This window comes from Chiroxiphia lanceolata, chromosome 6 (assembly GCF_009829145.1).
Source record: "Chiroxiphia lanceolata isolate bChiLan1 chromosome 6, bChiLan1.pri, whole genome shotgun sequence".
NCBI lineage: Eukaryota > Metazoa > Chordata > Aves > Passeriformes > Pipridae > Chiroxiphia > Chiroxiphia lanceolata.
In genome coordinates this window covers 746,001-764,184 of record NC_045642.1, presented here as the reverse complement: position 1 = coordinate 764,184, position 18,184 = coordinate 746,001, and the positions used below count along the sequence as shown (strand labels likewise).

General features: G+C 59.3%; 2 protein-coding genes across 4 annotated transcripts; both read left to right on the top strand.

The window, feature by feature from the left end:
* Positions 1 to 600: 600 nt before the first annotated feature.
* Positions 601 to 11,111, top strand: ANO9 (anoctamin 9). Of its 2 annotated transcripts, XM_032690921.1 has the most exons (21): positions 601 to 716; positions 915 to 964; positions 1,207 to 1,265; positions 1,476 to 1,558; positions 2,765 to 2,899; positions 3,009 to 3,105; positions 3,409 to 3,469; positions 4,432 to 4,514; positions 4,779 to 4,883; positions 5,659 to 5,823; positions 5,910 to 5,946; positions 6,502 to 6,613; positions 6,792 to 6,849; positions 7,022 to 7,119; positions 7,295 to 7,461; positions 7,940 to 8,092; positions 8,373 to 8,475; positions 9,142 to 9,261; positions 9,465 to 9,558; positions 9,662 to 9,774; positions 10,341 to 11,111. In XM_032690921.1, exons 1-21 carry the CDS (start codon positions 706 to 708, stop codon positions 10,366 to 10,368), a joined length of 1,932 nt encoding a protein of 643 aa, XP_032546812.1. In that variant the 5' UTR covers positions 601 to 705; the 3' UTR covers positions 10,369 to 11,111. The 2 variants fall into 2 exon arrangements, with proteins under 2 accessions (XP_032546812.1, XP_032546813.1); XM_032690922.1 differs by lacking the exons at positions 601 to 716; positions 915 to 964; positions 1,207 to 1,265; positions 1,476 to 1,558; positions 2,765 to 2,899 and having other exon boundaries at positions 2,983 to 3,105; positions 8,373 to 8,520; positions 10,341 to 11,108.
* Positions 11,112 to 12,676: 1,565 nt separating this feature from the next.
* Positions 12,677 to 17,946, top strand: SIGIRR (single Ig and TIR domain containing). 2 transcript variants are annotated; one of them, XM_032690967.1, is made up of 11 exons: positions 12,677 to 12,904; positions 13,375 to 13,481; positions 14,676 to 14,800; positions 15,065 to 15,251; positions 15,342 to 15,472; positions 15,652 to 15,792; positions 15,886 to 16,029; positions 16,107 to 16,209; positions 16,289 to 16,439; positions 17,068 to 17,248; positions 17,393 to 17,946. In XM_032690967.1, exons 3-11 carry the CDS (start codon positions 14,794 to 14,796, stop codon positions 17,584 to 17,586), a joined length of 1,239 nt encoding a protein of 412 aa, XP_032546858.1. In that variant the 5' UTR covers positions 12,677 to 12,904; positions 13,375 to 13,481; positions 14,676 to 14,793; the 3' UTR covers positions 17,587 to 17,946. The 2 variants fall into 2 exon arrangements, with proteins under 2 accessions (XP_032546858.1, XP_032546857.1); XM_032690966.1 differs by lacking the exon at positions 13,375 to 13,481.
* Positions 17,947 to 18,184: the final 238 nt, after the last annotated feature.

Sequence of the window (18,184 nt, the reverse complement as noted above, 5' to 3'; positions counted from 1 at the left end):
ACCCCCCCGGTAAGCTCTGCTCCCTCTGCACCCACAGCGAGTTCAGCCAAGCTCAGAGAGGGGAGCAGGGCAGTGCCAGGGAAGCAGCTGCCTCAGTTTCTCCATTCCCTTGCTCATTCCCAGTTCCCCTCTACGCAGCCACAATGAAGGTCCAAACCTCTCAGAGGCTGGAGCTGGGGAGGGAGAGCTCTCAGCTTTCCATCCCTAATAATTCCTTGGTGGTTTTGTGGGTAGAGTGAAGAGAAGTGGGATTTCGTTCTGGTGAGTGACATCCATGAAGTGGGCAGTGAGAAGGAGACCAAGAGGAAGAAGTTCCTGGATGAGCTGAGCAAGAAGGGGTTCACCATCAAGGTGAGGGGCTGTGGGAGGAAAAGGCAGCAGAAACTTGGCCTGGCTCGGGTACCTGCATCCCAGGAAGTGAACCACTGAGCTGATCACCACATCAGTGCTGGAAAATAAACCTCTTGCTCAATCAGAGGAGAGAGACCACAGCCCCTGGCACAGCCCCTGGCCCTTCCAACTCTGCCCCTTCCCTGCCCCTCTGCTCTGTTGTAACAGCCCCTCTCTTCCGCCCACCAGAAAATTGAGGACACGAAGCTATTTTATGGAGTCCGTGCCCCAGAGCAGGTCTTCCGGAAGTACCAGTGTCTTCTGGGGAACCCTGACAAGAAGCTCCAAAATGAAAATTCCCCCCAGGACATCCCAATGACCACCAGGTGGGTGCTGAGCTGACTTCCAGCATCCTGCACTCACTGTTCTCCACACCAGCATCCATTATCCAGCTCGGCTCTCCCCATCTTCCCTCCATGGATTCTGGTGCACACCTTCTCCCTTCCCTGCCCTGCTTTTCCTGGGCCACACAACACAATTCTGCGTCCCAGAGCAGCCTTTAACCACAATTTCTCCTTGTTCAGGATAAGGATCGTGCACTTCATCCTGCGGAACACGGTGACACCTGACTTGGGTAAGGGAACGGGGATCACGGGGGTGATGCTCAGCCTGGATCTGCAGGAAGACTCCTGCCCTATGGTGGGCACAGGCCATCCCAGGGAGGATGTAAACAGGGGGAGAAAGCCAGGGTGCAGCTCAGACAAGTCAATTTGCTGCCACATCCAGAGGCTGGGAGATTTGGACTGCAGGAAGCAGCAGTTCCTCTGCTCCCTCTCCCGAAATCCCCAACCCTCTCCCCTTCTGCTCTGCTCCCAGAGAAGCTGCACGGCCTGATGAAGAAAAACGTGTTTGAGGCAGCGTTTCCCCTGCATGAGGTGAGGCTGAGCACACGGGGGCCTGAGAGGAAAATCCAGGACAGGTGGAGGAGCAAGACAGGGTGGGAGAGACCTGTGGGTAAGCAGGGCTGCCCCAGGAGCTCACTGGGTGAAGGGCATGGCAAAGCTCCTGGCAGCAGCCTCGGAGCCGGGCAGGGAATTGAGGGTGCACTGGTATTCCTGTATCCAACCGACTTCTCTGCTCTCCAGAAGGAAGCTGTAAGGGAATTCTCCAGGGACAACTGGGCTCGCTGGAGAGGTGTATTTAACCAGCAGCCAATTGAGAAGATCAGGTAACACGGGCAGAAGGGGCAGAGCTTTTTAACCAAGAGGTCCCACCTGAGACCCAGAGAGCTTGATGACCTTTGCCAGGCTCCTGCCTTGCCTTTGAAATCATCGCTTTGAACCTTAAAATCATACCTTTGAACAAGCACTGGGCTGCTCCTGAATCTCCCAAAGCTCTTAGCCTGAGGGTTATCCCTGCGGCTCCCAGCTCCATCTGCTGATCCTGCAGCACGAAACAACCCCCACGTCTGTTCGGGTTTTAATTAACCCAGCTGGTTTTCAACCACATTCAGAAGGCAGGAGAGGTGGGAATGGAGCATTGGTGCATCAACCCAGCCTGAGGCTGACCTCAGGGCAGTAAAGGCAATGAGAGGTTCCCACAACCACATTAAACCCCAGAGAAGAGCACAGCTCTTATTTTTGAAAACTAACTCCACGGGCAGGAGGGGAAAAAAGAACGTGTTGCTTCATAAACCTGTCAAGGGGCTCTGGTAGGGAGGGGAGATCTTAAAATGGAGGTGCTCTCACCTTCCTTAAACATTTTACATGTCTAGAAGAGGCACTGGAGACTGTGCACAAGCTTATTTCTAAGGTCAATGTGTCATGACTTGTTGCTATCACACAAGGATTAAAGGGCAGAGTATTAAATTGGGGGTGGTGGTATGGGGAGGTGTTGAGGTTTTTGTTTAAACAAAGGGCAGGGAGCACATCACCACCTCTGACTGCTGGTAGGAAGTTAATTCCCCTGGAATACAGGAGGGGAGGCTGGTCCCTCAGTCAGCAGGTACCATCATTTCTTACCCACACCTCCAACCCACTTCCAGCACCATAAAAACCAAAGTGCTGCCACCATGGGACATGGAAGCACTGCAGGGAGGTGACTGAGCCCAGGAGGAGGATTTGCTCTGGTCTGAGAAAGCTTGCACCCCACAGCCCTCCCATCCTCTTCAAGCCCAGTCTTTCTAAAATTAGAACTTGGTCTCTCAGCCTTTCTCTCCATTCTCAGCACGGGGCCTATTTGACACCACAGAGACATAAAATAGCTGCTCTGCCCACCTGGGCTGACTCTCCCCATCCCAAAGTCCCCAGACACTCAGACCCCCTGCCCCTCCCAGACCCAAAATCCCTTGGGGGGTTGAAGAGCATTTTTTAGTGACTCCCCAACCACCTGATCTCCTCTCCGGCTGCAAACCCCATCTCCCCTTTCCTCCCAGGTGCTATTTTGGTGAGAAGGTGGCCTTATACTTCGCCTGGCTGGGCTGGTACACCTACCTGCTGGGTTTTGCTGCACTGGCTGGGGTGGTGACCTTCGTGGCTGGGATTACTCTCTTCAGTTCCAGCCAGGTGAGGTAAGGCACTTGGGAATGCCAGACACGCATCCCGTTGACGAGTCTGTGCTCTGCAGGGAGCCCTGAGCCACTGTTATCCCCCTTTGCTTCCCTCCTGCTTTCCCTGCAGCAGGGAGATCTGTGAGGCCAACACCACCATCATGTGCCCGCTCTGTGACAAGAAGTGCCCCTACTGGGTCCTCTCCGACACCTGCACCTACGCCAAGGTAGGGAACCCCCTTCCCAAAGGCTGCCTCGAGGTGGAGGATGGGGAAAACACTCCCGGCTTGTGCTGCTCCCACACCACTGGAAAGAAAACTCATCCCAGATCACACTTTCCACCTCCACCGAGGGTGATTTTACCAGTAACAAGCCCCAGTGTCCATCACCTTCCTGCATTTTGCCCTCCTGCAGCACCTATACCTGTCTCAGGGGAGACCAGGGTGACAAGAGGGGGGCTGAGCACGCCCTGGGGTGCCACAACTCCTGTGCATCCCTGCCCCATCACACTCTTCCTTCATCTCCTCCAGGTCACTCACATGATTGACAACGAGGCCACAGTCCTTTTTGCCATATTCATGGCCCTCTGGGGTAGGTGCCAGTGTCTGGGTGCCCAGCACACACGGGTTGGGAGAGGGAGCAGGTGGTGGAAAGTGGGGCACCAACACAGCTTCACCATTTTTAGCCCTTATCTCTAGGGTTTTAACCCTTATCTCTAGATCTTCCAGGCACACCAAGAGACAAAATCACCCTGGTGATATCCTCCAGCTCCCCAAACACTCCTTACCTGTCCTACCTGAGGCTTCCACTCACCACAGCCTCCCCCAAAGCACCCAGCAGCCTCTGGCTGGACCTTTTTTATCAGCTGCCTGTTAAGTGGCCACAGCTGCAGGAAGGAGGGACCACCAGAGCCCTCCTCAGCCTTTCCAAATCACTTCACAGCCTCTTATTTGCTGTGGGATGATGGGATCCTGTCATCACCTTAGCTACAGACTCATTTGGCTTTGCCACAGCCCCCTCAGTTACCAACAACCTCCGGTGTGGGCTGGGTGCCCACAGGTCCTGTGTGTAGCCATGGGCTGGGTTACACAGGGTCAATCAGGAGGATCAGTCCAGATTACCAGGAGGGAAGTGGATTTGCAGGGGTGTAGCCATGCCATGGTGCAGTGCAGGACACCCAATCCACCTGAAAAGTGCATTTTTCATCAGTCTCAAATAACGTGTCTGGCTGGTGCCACGTGAACGTGCCCAGCGCAGCAGGACAGCCCTGGGGCTCGCTCTGGCTTACCCCAAATTCCCTATGGACACCAGAGCTGGCCTGACTGTCAGTGAAAGCTCACCTGCACCATCCCCATCCCCTCACTGCTCCATGCTCAGGGTCCTGCCAGCTCACTGAGCTGTAGAGGTGACCTGTCCTTCACGGGCCAAGGGCAGTCCAGGCTGGTTGGCATGAGATTGGATGGGACATGACTCTCTGTCTTGCTCTGTGGGACAGAGGGATGGCTGTCAGAGCCATCCCTGAGTGTCACTGCACTCTCTCCTTCCCAATCCAGCCACTGTGTTCCTGGAGCTGTGGAAGAGGCAGAGAGCCACTGTGGTCACCAACTGGAACCTATACGGGTGGGATGAGGAAGAGGTGAGGACATCATCTTTCTTGCTCTATGCTTTCCTTCTCAGGCATCACCTGGACATAGAAAAGACACATCAAAGGAGTTCCTTGCCCAGCTTGAGCTCAGTCAGGCTTAGCCATGCTGCTGTGGGTTGGGTGCTTATCCCTGCCCTTCCCCAGCACTGCTTATCCCATATGTCCATTGACACAAGGACCCCTGGGCACCGCTCTACTGGATCCTTTCTTTTCCATTTTTTTTTTTTTACTTTTATTTTTTTATTCATTTTTAAGGAGGAGCTGGCTATGGAACTGATCAATAACTTACAGCATGAACCCCGGAAGTACCAGCACTCCTACTTCCGCAGCACCATCATCCTCCTCTTGGTCCTGCTGATGGTACGTGACAGGTGACCACGGGAAGAAGGTCTGATTTAAGGGAGAGTGGGCTCCCTCCTTCCCTCCCTACTCTGGAGCACCTCAGAGCATCCTCTTGCTGCAGCGAAAGCAGAGACCAGGTTTTTAGGGCCGGTCTGTGCCCATTACAAGGATCCAGGGGCTCCCTCACGTTCACACCCTGCTGTGCTGATGGCTGGGGCTACGTACCCTTTGGGGGTACCTGGGCTGAAGGCTCTGCTCTGGCAGCAAAGACCAAGGCAGTGACCCAGAGGGTAGGAAGAGGCAAATCTCAACGTCCTCGTGCCCCTCTGTGGGTCAATGGAGAGTCCAGACTGGTTCAGATGGAGATGTAGAATCATGGAACCATAGAATGTTAAGGGTTGGAAGGGACCTTAAAGATCACCCAGTCCCACCCCCCCTGCCCTGCACAGAGATACCTCCCACCAGACCAGGTTGCTCAAATCCTTATCCAACCTAGTCTTGGACGCCGCCAGGGTTGGAGCATCCACAATCTCCCTGGGCAACCTGTTCCAGGGCCTCACCCCCCTCACAGGGAAGGATTTCTTCCCGACATCCAGCCCGAATTTCCCCTCTTTCAGCCTGTACCCATTACCCCCCTTGCCCTACTCCCAACACCCACCTCACGAACCTCCCGCCCCCAACTGTGGGGCGTGGGTTTGCCCTCGAGGCCACACCCAGATCCCTGATGGCCCTCGGGCGGGACGGGGGCACACGTGCCCTTCCATGCCCTTCTCTGTCCTTCCCTCCCCCGCAGATCCTGGTGCTGATCGGCATCGCCCACGCGCTCGTCATCTACCGCGTGATCGCCACGGCGCTCTTCGCCCAGAGCGGCCTGGGGCTGCTGCGGGAGCAGGCCGACACCACGGCCGTCATGACGGGGGCCGTGCTGCACTACCTCACCATCGTCATCATGACCAAGGTGCCGAGCGAGGCGGGGGGGGCCCCGGGGGTCTCCTCCCGGCCTCGCCGCCCCGCTCGCGTTATCCCTCCCTCTCTCTCCCGCAGATCAACAGGCGCGTGGCCCTCTTCCTCTGCGACCTCGGTAAGGGAAACCACCTGCAGCGCCCGGTGGTACCTGCAGCACAGCACAGCTCCCCTGCCACTCCCAAACGCACCCAGGCTCCCATCTCCTCCCCATCCTCTGCCATCACAAGGCATCTCCCTGGAAGCTCCAGCCGCGCAGGTCCCCGTGGGAGGCCAGCAGCCTCCCCAACACACACTCATCTGTGGCCCACGTGCTGCCAGCTTGGCTGCTCCACAGCCACATTTGGCTTGGTAGGGACCTTCACCCTACAGGGCTGTGACCCAGCACAAGCAGGAAGGCAACACAGCTCCAGGGGAGCTCACGACGTGGATTTCCTCCCAACATAGATTTCCTCCCAGCATGGATTTCCTCCCAGCTGAAAGGCCCTTTCTCCCCAGGCTCATGGTTCTGAGGGACCCCCCTGCTCGGATGGGCTCCCTTCCATCAGAGGGCTCAGGTGGAGGGCAGGGACACCTTTCCAACCTTCACAGAGATGCTGTAGCACCTGAGGGGGAGCAAGACAAGGTCCTACCGCTCTGTGACCAAGCCCCTGGGCCTTGCTCCCTTTCCTAGAGAAACCACGGAGCTTCTCGCAGCGGGAGAAAAACTTCACCATGAAGATTTTTACCTTCCAGTTCTTCACAAACTTCTCCTCGCTCATCTACATTGCCTTCTTCCTGGGACGGTGAGTGGCGGCTGGGGGGAGCAGAGGGCAGACGGGGCTTGGGGTGCATGTCCCCAACCCTCCCCAGGGCCCAGGGACAGACCCACCCCCCCGCCCTCCCTGCCAGGCACAGGGACCCCATTTGGGACTCAGGGGGCCATGACTCAAAGGGTATTGCTGTTGCTGCTTCCTCGCCCAGGATCAACGGCCGCCCAGGGCACTACGTGCGCATCGCCGGCCGGTGGAGGCTGGAGGAGGTAAGGCACTCGCCCTGAAGCTCTCTGACCCCACGAACAACTGCTCCTCTTCCTTTTCCTACTGCCACTAGAGAGGCTCTGGGAATCTCAGCTTCCTCCTCTAGCAAAGGGGTCCCGTGGGCCTGCCCGCCCTGCTTGCAGGGCACAACCCTTCTCCTCTCCTCCCTTCCAGTGCCACCCCAGCGGATGCATCACTGACCTCTTCATCCAGATGGCCATCATCATGCTGCTCAAGCAGACCATCAGCAATGTGATGGAGTATCTCATCCCGTAAGCTTCCCTTGCTGAAGCTCCTGCACAGCCAGGACACCGACCCGGCTCTCACAGAGAGGAACCCTGGTCTTTGGGCCAGGGTGTCCTCCGTTCCCTTCCTCCAGGCGTGTCCCAGCAGCAGTCCAGCCCCGCTGCCCTCTGCAGCAGCCACGCAAATCCCTCTGTTTTGCAGCTGGATAAGCCACAAGCTACGCAAGAGCCATAAGCGCCCCAAGAAGAGGAGTATATTTCTGGGAGAGGAGGAGGAGGCTGAGGACCCCTGCAAAAGGCAGTGGCTGAAGAACTATGAGCTCAATGAGGTCAACGTCTTCAGCTTGTTCGACGAGTTCTTGGAGATGAGTACGTAGGGCAGGGGGGCGGGCGAGGAGGGTGCTGGGGCAGAGCCACGTGTGCCCCTTGGCTGGAGAGTGCTGGATGCTGGGGAAGGGATTCCTGTAGGGAAGGGAGAGCCCTGAGCCCCACCTCCATGCTCAGCCCCACTCTGAGTGCTCTGGTACACCCAAGGAGATCATTCCCAAAACAGACGGAGCGGGCAACTGTGCTGGCCTCGGACCTTCCTCTCCTCCCAGGGTGATGGTTGTAATCCTAACATGGTCCCTCAACCAGTGCCCTGCAGGTCCCCACAGCCCCATGAGAGCTAGGGGTCCCCAGTGGGGGTGTGGGGTCCCCAAGGCACGTCTATCTCCCACTTCCACCCCTGCAAAGCCCCTCTCACGCAAGCCACAGAGCGGGACTAACCCAGACATCGTTCCGGAGCCTGGGGGACGTCTGCTCTGCAGTGGCTTCACACCAGCACCCGGTGTCTCCCCCTCTGCAGTGATCCAGTACAGCTTCACCACCATCTTTGTCGCTGCCTTCCCCCTGGCCCCGCTCCTGGCGTTCTTCAACAACATGTTCGAGATCCACATGGACGCCATCAAGATGGTGCGGCTGCACCGGCGCATGGTGCCCAGGAGGGCCAACGACATCGGTGAGAGGGGCTCCACAGGCACCCTCCTGCCAGCACTGCTGCCTGGGCCAACAGCACCAGGGCTTAGCCCCTTCTCCAGGAGCCCCTGAGCATCCCATGGAAGTGGGAGAGCATGGGGACAGCTGCAGGTCAGGGAAGGAGAAGCCGTTTCAGACCCTGAAGAGGCTGAGGGGCAGCTTGGACTGGCCATGCCAAACCTGTCTCTGAGATGGAGCTGGGTGGGGCTGCAACCTGCCAGTGGGGTGGCAGAGGGGCCTCACCAGCTGCTGTTCTCCTGCAGGGATCTGGCTCCAGGTCCTGGAGGCCATTGGCATCCTGGCTGTCATCGGGAACGGGCTGGTGATTGCCATCACCTCTGACTTCATCCCCATGCAGGTCTACAAGTACATGTACAGCCCCTGCGTGGGGGAGAACCGCACTAACGTGGAGTGAGTTCAGTCCCTGAGCAGAGCCCACCCGCCTCAGTGCCACTGCTGCAGGAGCACGAGGAAGCTGAGCTGTCCCCCAAAGTGGGGTGGGGGGAAAGGGGAGCAAGGCAGGATTTCCAGTGGCATCACCTTCAGCATCCCAGCTGGCCTCCCACTCACACCATCCCCAGGGTGGGTAAACTGGTGCCCTCACTGGAAAGGGCACTGTGTAACATGGGAGAGCTGCAGGACTGCCGAGATGCTGGCTCACGCTCTCTCCTGCCCTCCCCCTGTTCCTCCAAGCCTTGGCTGACTGACCCAGTGCAGTCAAACGAGACAGAAGTCTCAGAGACCTCCATTTCCCCCAGGCTGTGTGAAAATGGGGAGGGAGGGATGGAGGGAGGGGAAAGCGAGGCCCAGGTGGGTTCTAGCTCCCCCAAAATGGGAGGTTACAGTGCTTAACCACACCACGAGTCACCTGAGAATCCACACACCGGGGAAACCTTAGAAATGAAAGCTGCAGACAGATGGGTGTTGTTGCCATCTGGGGACCTCTGAGTCCACCAGAAGAGACAAGAGCTGCTTGGCTTAGGGCCTCCCAGAGCCCCCCAACATGGCCACAAACCCGGTCCTTCCCCGCAGCTGCTCCACGGGGTACATCAACCACAGCCTCTCCATCTTCCACATCCGGGATTTCGAGCCTGACATTGGTATGCCTGAGATGCTGCCAAACTTTGACAGGGACGAGATCAAGGAGTGCAGGTAAGAGCAGCCCCCCCTGCCCCACCACCGTGCCCCTCACCGTTACATCCAGCCTGCAGCCAGGGGACGGGGGGGTGATGGAGCTGGAGGCAGCTGGAGGAAGCTGCTGGGGCTCCTCTCGGACCCCCACGGAGGGAGCCAAAGCAGGGTGTGACACCTGGCATGGAGGAGCCCGGGCTGGCACCGACGGGGCTGTGCTGCAGGTACCGGGATTACCGGAACGCCGACGACTACTCCTACACCATGCAGTTCTGGCACGTCTTGGCAGCCCGGCTTGCCTTCCTCATCATCTTCGAGGTGAGCGCCCAGGAGGGCAGGAGAGGGCTGGGGCAGGGGGAAGGGACTGGGTGCAGGCCCCTTGCCCAGGCTGGGAGCCCCTGACTGCCTTTGCTCCCTGCAGCACGTGGCTCTGTGTGTCAAGCTGATCGCAGCCTGGTACATCCCCGACGTCCCCCAGAAGGTCAAGAATGAGCTTCTGTGCAGAAAACACACTGACCTGCGTAAAGAACTGAGGTGGGTGATGCCCCAGAAGGTGCCAGGGGTTTGGAGATGGTCCACCCTGTAGCAGGAGACCTGCAGGGCTGCAGGATCTGTCCATTCCAGAGCCCCTTTTCCTTTGAAAAAAGAAAAGCTCCAAGTTAAAATAAGGAGTGATTTTGCCCAACTTTTCCATCTAAACTTTATTTAATGTAAAAGGATTAAGTATTTTGGCAGGAAACTGAACCAATGTGAACAAGAGCCCCAGGCTGGGCCACCCTGGTGCTGCTGCCCCTCACAGACAGCCCCACTCTCGACAGGGCTCAGTCCCTTCATGGCCACCCTGTCCCAGCTGCCACCCATAATCCTGGTGGGAGCAGAGGGTGGGGTTGGGGAAGCACCACACTGCCACAGTTCAGCTTTCCAGCTCTGCCTTCCCCTTGTCTGCGGGGTTTCCCACAAACAGGGGTTTCCCACAAACAGCCTGTCATTTTTCCCCCCGTTATTTTTGGCAAACGGCCCCGTTCCCACTCGGAGTGTTTTTCCACACCTCCCAGTTCAGACAGTTTCCCTTCCCCAACGCCCCTCTGCTCTCTCCCCAGCATGATGGAGTACTCCACCGAGGTGTAGCCACCGCTCACCCAGGAGAAGGAGAACACGGACTTGAGCCCCCTCCCCAGCCTGGCAGTGCCAGGGGTGCTGGATGAACCCCCAGCACAGTGCCACGTGTGACTGAGCTGGACTTGAACTGGGAAGTGATGCCCAGACAGTGGCTTTGCAGGAGCAGGATGCTTTCCGACTTGGAAAGGAAGGACGCTGTGGCAGAGCTGGGATGTGCCTCCCCTGCACACGGAGTAGCTGGGACAGAGCTGTGGCGCTGGGGACAAACCTGGGGGCAGCACCCGGCTGGGCTGCAGGAGGTGACCTAAGTCCTCCTCACTCGCTGCCTTAAGCACAGGAAACACCAGTTACCTCATTCCAGGTTCCCTCTCCAGGCCTTTTTTTGCACTTTGGCCTCTTTTTCCACTGCCTTCCGTGACCTCCCCATTCCGCACCACTGGGGAACATGAGTCCCTCTTTCACTGCAGTCCTCCTCGGCATGATTCCCACGTGGCTGCAGCTCTGACCTGCTGTTTCCCTAGAAAAAATGCTGTTGTTATCCTGACTGAGTTTAGCTCCAGGCTCAGCCGAGTCCTGACAGTTGTGCCTGGCCCAACTACCACCAGCAAACAGTAAATAAACACAACCCACACGCGGACACACAGACTTTCACCTGCTGCCTGGTGTTGCTCCTGCCTTCCTCCTCTGCCATCCCCAACACCCAAAGAAACTGTGCCCCAAAACCTTTCCTTGTCTCACTGGGGACAATCGTGACAGGTGGGAGCTGCAGTGCCCATGGTGAGGGCTGAGTGTGGGTGCTGGCTGGTGGGACACCAGACCTTGGCACTTGGGCCGTGCATGGTAGGAAAAATGGCCTGGTAGGTGTGCCAGAATAATGGAAATACCTGGGAAAATCGGGGGAAAAATCAGCAAACCTGAAATGGTAGGGCTAGAAATGGTTATCCCACCTCTTCCCTAAGTGCTGGCTGGGTCTCCCCTTCTCTGACTGCTGCAGACAGAAGGGGTTTGTCTCCAGTGGCAGTGGGATCCCACCCCAGGGCTGCATGGGGGCCACAGCTCCAGGGGGATGAATGAGTGATCCAGAGGCAGAGCTGGGGAGCTCTTACCTACCACAGGGATAACCCTGATGGACAAAAAAGGTCTTATCAGCTCCCTATTTGATCCCAAACTTCCTCACACCCTTGCCATCCCCAGGACCTGGGCTTGTTCCATGTGATCTTTTACTATCCCACAAATCCAACAGGTAGATTTCACAACGAGTACATCACAGTGTCTGTGACGTGTTCAGCAGTGCAGCCCCCCCAGAAAGGGCTGCTCCATCAGCTGCTGCCCCAAACACACACAGCCAACAGCTGTGGGGCACAGGAGCAGGAGATTCTTCCTAGAGCTCCAGTGGGGTTCCCTCTGTTCCTTTTGCCCCCACAACAAGCCAATACATAATATATGTATTTTACATTATAACCAATGACGAGTCAGAGCCAGGGTGTTTTCCCATGTGAACAGGCTCACAGACCTACCTGTGACCTGTACCTGTCTATTCTGTGTATATATATATATATATATATAAACACATGCACACACACATTCACACACTCAGGGCCCTTTGCTTCCCTTTTTGGCCCCAAAGCACATGCCGGTCGATGCTTTTGCTGCTCAGCACCTGCAGTTCATGTTGGTGTTTCTCCAGAGGCTGGTGGTGCTGCCGCTGTGACCAACCTGCGCCTGGGGTGTGCTGAGGCTCTAATCACCTCCTTGCTAATTAGCTCAGTGATACCTGCTGTCCACAAGCAGCCACGGCCAGATCCAGCTCCCCGCAGGCAGTGCCAGCTGGAGCAGCCACCTCCAGCACCAGCTCCAACCAGCAAAGGGGCTCTAAAGTCACAGAGAGAAGGAAGCAGAGAAAACAGGAGACCCCACAATGCCCACAGGCACAGCCAACAGCCTCCCCCAGCTCCTCCCAGTAACTCACCTCCACGGAGCCAGAGAGTGCCGAGTTTGCCAGTGCTCAGCACACCATGACCCCAAAGGGCAGTCCCCAGCTCCAACCCATCCCCTGGAACACCCCCCCCAACATCCTCCCTGCCCGGTGCGGGGGGAAATGGGGCAGGTTTCATCTTGCCCTGACACCTCAGTGGGCTTTTCCAGCCACGGAAAAACCTGGGGTTCCACCGCGGCCCCCAAGCCTTGTGCCACCTGTGTGTGCCTGGCAGGCTGGCTGGGTTGTTGCTCCCCTCTTCTTTTCTCCTTTATTCTCTCTCTTCCCTTCCCCTGAAGCCAGATCTGTTGGATTTTTTTTTTTCCCTGCAGGTTCAGGTGGAGGTGGAGCAGCGGGAGGGAGGGACGGCCAACCCTTCCCACAGGCCTGGAGCCCAGGGATTGGGGCGGCGGCAGCACCCGGCCGAGGGCAGGGGCTGAACCGGGAGGAGAAATAGATAAATTATTAAAACAAAAGAAAAAGAGAAAACCCCAGCACTGATCTGGCCGGTCTGGTCGGCTCGAGCAGGAGGGGACAGGCAGGAAGCCTGAGGCCGAGGAAACTCCGAAGGTAAACGCAGCTCTGTTCCGCTTCCCTTTTCCGCGCCGATGCCGCCTCGGACAGGGTCAGCAGTGTTTCAGCCTCGCCCCACGCCCTGTGGTTCTCCTTGGGTTCTCCTTCACTCTCCCCTCTGTTTTTTCTCCGGCTCTCTATCCCGATTTCTGCTGCCCCACAACCCCCTGGCCACTGTGCCTCCCTGCCTGCCTCGCTTTCCCCATGGCTGAGCCCCAGGGAATGCTGCCCCCCAGCCAGTACCCCCTGCCCCATGGCACCCACCATCTGGGGTGTCCCCAACCCCAAGATGCGGGAAATGGGAGCTGCATCTGCCCGTTAGTGGGTGCTCCTCCCTCCCTTGCACTCAGCAGCCCCGGCACCCACTCCCCTGTGGGCATCCAGTGTCAGGAGCAGGGGGGGCTTTGGGACCTCCCCACACTCCCTGGCCAGGCTGAAGCTTGTTGGGGCTTCCTTATTCCAGCCAGCTAAGGGAAATGATTTAGGAGTGACCCATCCAGGCTGGAGTGAGCAGAGCTTGAGCATCCTGCCACCCTGGTGATCATCTCTCATCCTTTCTGCACGCGAAATCCAGGTGGGCTGGCTCTCCTCCACCCCTTACTCTTCCTTCCCTGGCCATGGAGAAGCCCAGTTAATCCTTTAGGTACAAATCATTTTGCTGCTGCTCAAGCTGAACGCATAACGTGCGTCTCCCGCGTACCTTGACCTCCTGTTTAACCCCAGGCTGGTACTGGGCTGTGCCAGAGGGGAGCACACCGTGCCCCCATCCCTGCTCTGAGCTGAGCTGCACCACAGACCTCCCCCTTCCCCTTCCACACCAGCAGACACAGCTTCTCCAGGCTGAGCCCAGCCCTGCTGCCACCCAAAATCAGGGTGCAGCCGTGAGTGCCAAAGCTCCAGGGAGAAGAGGCAGCTGGGAGAGGCTTTCCCCCCTCCTGACCCCCAGAGTTAGGCCGGGTGTTTACGATGGAAACACCAGCACCGTGATGTCCTTGAGACTCCCACCTCAGCCCTGGCACCCCCACCACCCACACCAGGGCTCCGTGGGTGTTTGGGGATGGCAGAGCCCGACCTTGCCAGGCTCTGCTCTGCCATCTGCTCCCGGTATCTGCCTCTTCCCACGGGGCCACGGTAATGTCACCGCTGCCTGTTGTGTGAGGGGGGGTCTCCATGTGTCATCCCTGTGCTCCCCACTTTTGCCTGGCACGTCGTGCAGCTGTGCCAATCCCTGGCCACAGCCATGGGGTAGCAACCGGACACGCCAGGAACACGGCACCCGCTGGAGGAGCTCTCCTGCGTTTCCATAAACAAACTGTCCTGCTGTTAATTAGCGAGTTCAAGGGCATGTCAGGCTGGAGGCAGCTCTGCAGCTCATGGCAGGCTTGGCAAGCAGAGGGAGTCCTGCTGAGCCCTCCCAAGGCAGGGATTCCGAGGAAGGTGCTGCACACCCTCTGGCTGAGCTCTGGCTGAGCTCGCTTCCCCTCCCTGGTCTTGGGTTTGAGCTGAAGCCGCATTCTTAACATCCCACAGCACCCGGTTGGTCATTAATCACCTCCCACCCGCAAATCCACTGTTGGGAAAGCCAGGCTAGGATTCGGCACAGGGAGGGCAGGTGACACAGTGGCCACCACGCCGTGGGTGGGACTCTGGCTTTACCACAGAGCATCACCCACCACCCCCAAGACCGAACTGCTGCGGGGACTGATGGGGATGGCCGGGCACTCCCGGAGCAGGCAGTGCTCACGGAGCCATTCCTGGTCTCTCCCAGGCCCAGCCCGCCCTGTGGCAGAGGCAGGTGGACTTTGCCCCCCCCCGGAAGACGCTGCACACAGGGGTGCACGCAGGGCCCTCGGGGATGCCGGCAGCGCCCGTCACCTGAGCACACCATGGCAGGTAGGTGAAATCCAAACTCTCGCATGCTCTCAGCTGGGAAGGGGCCCCGTGCAGGCACAGCTGGGGGTCCTGCTCTGGCTTCACTTCACGGGGTGGGAGAGGGTCCATCCCAGCCCCCAAAACTGGCTCAGCCTGCTGCTAACCAGCCCCGAGTGCTGCTCGCTGCCAGACCCCCACGGCAGAGCTTGTTTTTCCGGGATGGCTACGACAGCAGGGAACTGGATCAGCTGTCCCATCCAAAGCCCCTCCCTGCTGTGCCCCCAGACCTCTGCAGTGTGCCCCCCGAAATCCTGGTCCCGGCTGCCAACGAGACGCTGGACCTGGCGCTGGGGAGTCGGGTCGTGCTGAACTGCACCGTGCGCTGGGCCGGGGCCGAGAGCTGCCGGCCCGTCCCTGCCTGGAGCAAGGATGGGCAGTGGCTGGGCAATGGGAGCAGCCAGGACACCGCCTGGTAAGGAGCCGGCCCTGGGGACACCCATCCATCCTGGGGGGGTAGTTGTCACCAAACAGCCCAACCCGTGGCGGCCCCATCTCCCCTCAGGTCTGCCCAAAACACCTCGGAGCAACTCCTGGCCACCGTCCTGCACCTCAACCTCACCCACGATGACGACTTTGGGGTGTTTGCCTGCTGGCTCAGCAACGCCACAGCCACCTTCACCCTGCAGCGAGCGGGTAGGGACAGGCTGGGGACAGGGAGGAGACACCCCCGTGGAGAGCCCGCGTGCCATGGGGGATTGATGCGGGTAATAGGAGCACTGCTGCCTCTCCCGGGGTGCAAATCTTCACCAAACCCAGAAAACCCAGGCCAGGGCCACCGGCCACACTCACCGCGTCCTTCCCTGTCCTGGCAGAGACAGCGGGGCACGTGCCGGCGGTGCTGGCAGCCCTCCTGGTCCTGGCACTCCTGGTGCTCCTGGCTGTGCTCTACGTCCGGTGCCGCCTGAACATGCTCCTCTGGTACCGGAACCGCTACGGCGAGCTGGAGATCAACGGTGAGCCGGAGGGAACAGCTCCCCTGGGAACAGCCTCCCCTGGGTCCGGGGGCTCACAGACCCCTCCCTGTGACGCCCCGTGGCTCTCCCCAGACGGGAAGCTCTACGATGCCTACGTCTCCCACGCCACCGCCCCCGACGACCGAAAGTTCGTCCACTTCATCGTGAAGCCACAGCTGGAGAACCGCTACGGCTACAAGCTCTTCCTGGACGAGCAGAACATCCTGCCCAACTCAGGTAGGCACCAGCCCCCCACGGGGCTGGGCAGGGTGGTCACACGGGCGCCCAGGGGCTTGAGACCCCTTTGCCCACAGAGCCATCAGCCGACCTGATCATGAACGTCAGCCGGTGCCGGCGCCTCATCGTGGTCCTCTCCGTGGCGTACCTGGAGCAGGATTGGTGCAACAGCAGCTTCAGGTAGGAGCAGAGCAGCTCCCACGGGAGAGGAGAGGGGCTGGTGGGTCCCTCACCCCTCTGCCACGTACCTGTCTTGCAGGGAAGGGCTCTGGAGGCTGCTGGAGCTTTCCAGGAAACCCATCTTCATCGTCTTCGAGAGCCAGTACCGGGAGATCACCCACCCTGCCATCACCCTGCTGAAACAGCACCGGAGCACCGTGACCCTGCTGGTGTGGCGATCCGGCTCCATGGTGAGCTCCGAGCTGGATCCTGACCCACTGGCACTCCTCTTCCCTCCCCAGCACCCCTCTTTTTGTCAGCCTCCTGTGTCAGCCTCCCTGCTGCCCTCTGGGGCTGCTCCGTGGTGAGAGCTGAGCAGGAGCGATCCCAGCAGCACCCGACTTCCGTTCCCAGCTCCCCATTTTGTGTCAGCCTCCCTGCTGCCCTCTGGGGCTGCTCCCCAGGCTCCAATGCTAAAGAGCAGCTTGGGGCACTCGTCTTTTAGAGGCAATTTAAAAATGCAACCAGAACAGCCCTGGGTCTGGGTGCTTACCCCCAAACCCGCACAGTCAGGGCCCTGTGATGTTCCGGGGTCTCCCCAACCCCAACTCTCGGAGCAGAGTTTTGGCCCGCGGCTGCTCCGGCCATTTCAGGGCCAGGCTGGGAGCTGGAGCCCTGAGGAGTGTTCCAGCAGGTCGGGCAGGTTTCTCTGCCGGCGCGTGGGCACGGTGCCACACCGGAGCACGGCCCTCACCTTGGCTGAGCTCCCACCGCCTGGAAGAGTGAGCCGAGCCTGTGAAACTCTCTCCAGCACCGTGTGGGGCCAGGCTCGGCTTTGCTGTGGTCCCAGCGTGGCTCATCTCCCTCCTGACCCTGCAGACCCCGTCGTCGGACTTCTGGAAGGAGCTGTGCCTGGTCCTGCCACGCAAGGTGTCCTTCCAGGGGAGCGTGGGGGACCCGCAGACCCAGCTGCAGGAGGACAAGGACCCCATGCTGATCCTACACAGCAGCTACCTGGACAGCACAGGAGACCTTGACCCAGATGGGGACCTTGGCACAGGTCCGTGTCTGCTGCTGTTCCTCCTGGGGGGACAGATGCGTGCTGGAGGTCACCTCTGGGCTTTGCTACCCCTTCTTGTGGCAGAGCAGGCTGGGTCCAGCTCCTTCTCCCCGCCACCTCAATCCATCTCCCTGCTCCTGCCAGGCCTCCGAGGGCGCATCTTCGGGAGCCCCCCACCGCCCCGCCTGGGCGCTCCCAGCACTCCGGCTGCCAGTGGGACAGAGGACGCGCAGCTCCGGGACGGCCACAGGCCCGAGATCGACGTCTCGGACCTGGGATCGCGCAACTACGGCGCCCGCACGGATTTCTACTGCCTGGTGACAGAGGATGACATCTGAGCAGAGCCACGGGCCAGAGACACGGTGTTCCCTCTCCCTGTGGGGACACCCAGACCAAGTCATGGCAGAGGAGCCCGGGCGTTACGACGGGACCAGAGCCACGGTCGTGGTGGGAGAGCAGGAGCTGGCTCTGCGGTGGAAAACCGTCCCCAGGAACACCCTGCCCCAGTACCTGGGTGCTGGGCCCCGTCCCTCGCCGTGGGCGGTAGGGACATTCTTCCTGCGTGATGGACAAGCGCTGGGATGGGCGATGCCCTCCAAGGAGCAACTGTGCCCCAGCCCCAGGGAGTGCCAGGCGGGAGTGGCGGCGGCACCTCTGCCCCACGGGAACCCCGTGGCAATAAAAGGCTGCTGCACCCAGTGGGTCTGTCCATGGCACAGACAGGGGTGACACCAGGGGACACATGGGTGACACGGGGTGGGGGTTTCCCTACCACAGGCAGCAGGGTGGGCAGCTCTGTGCTGCGTCCCTCCCACACCAGTGTCCCTGTCACACTGACTCAGAGCCACACCAGGCACAGTGAGCGGGGTGGCACTGCGGGGTGAGCTCACCCCATGCTGGTTACCCCGAGGTCCTGGTGTCCCCGGGGTGCTGTCC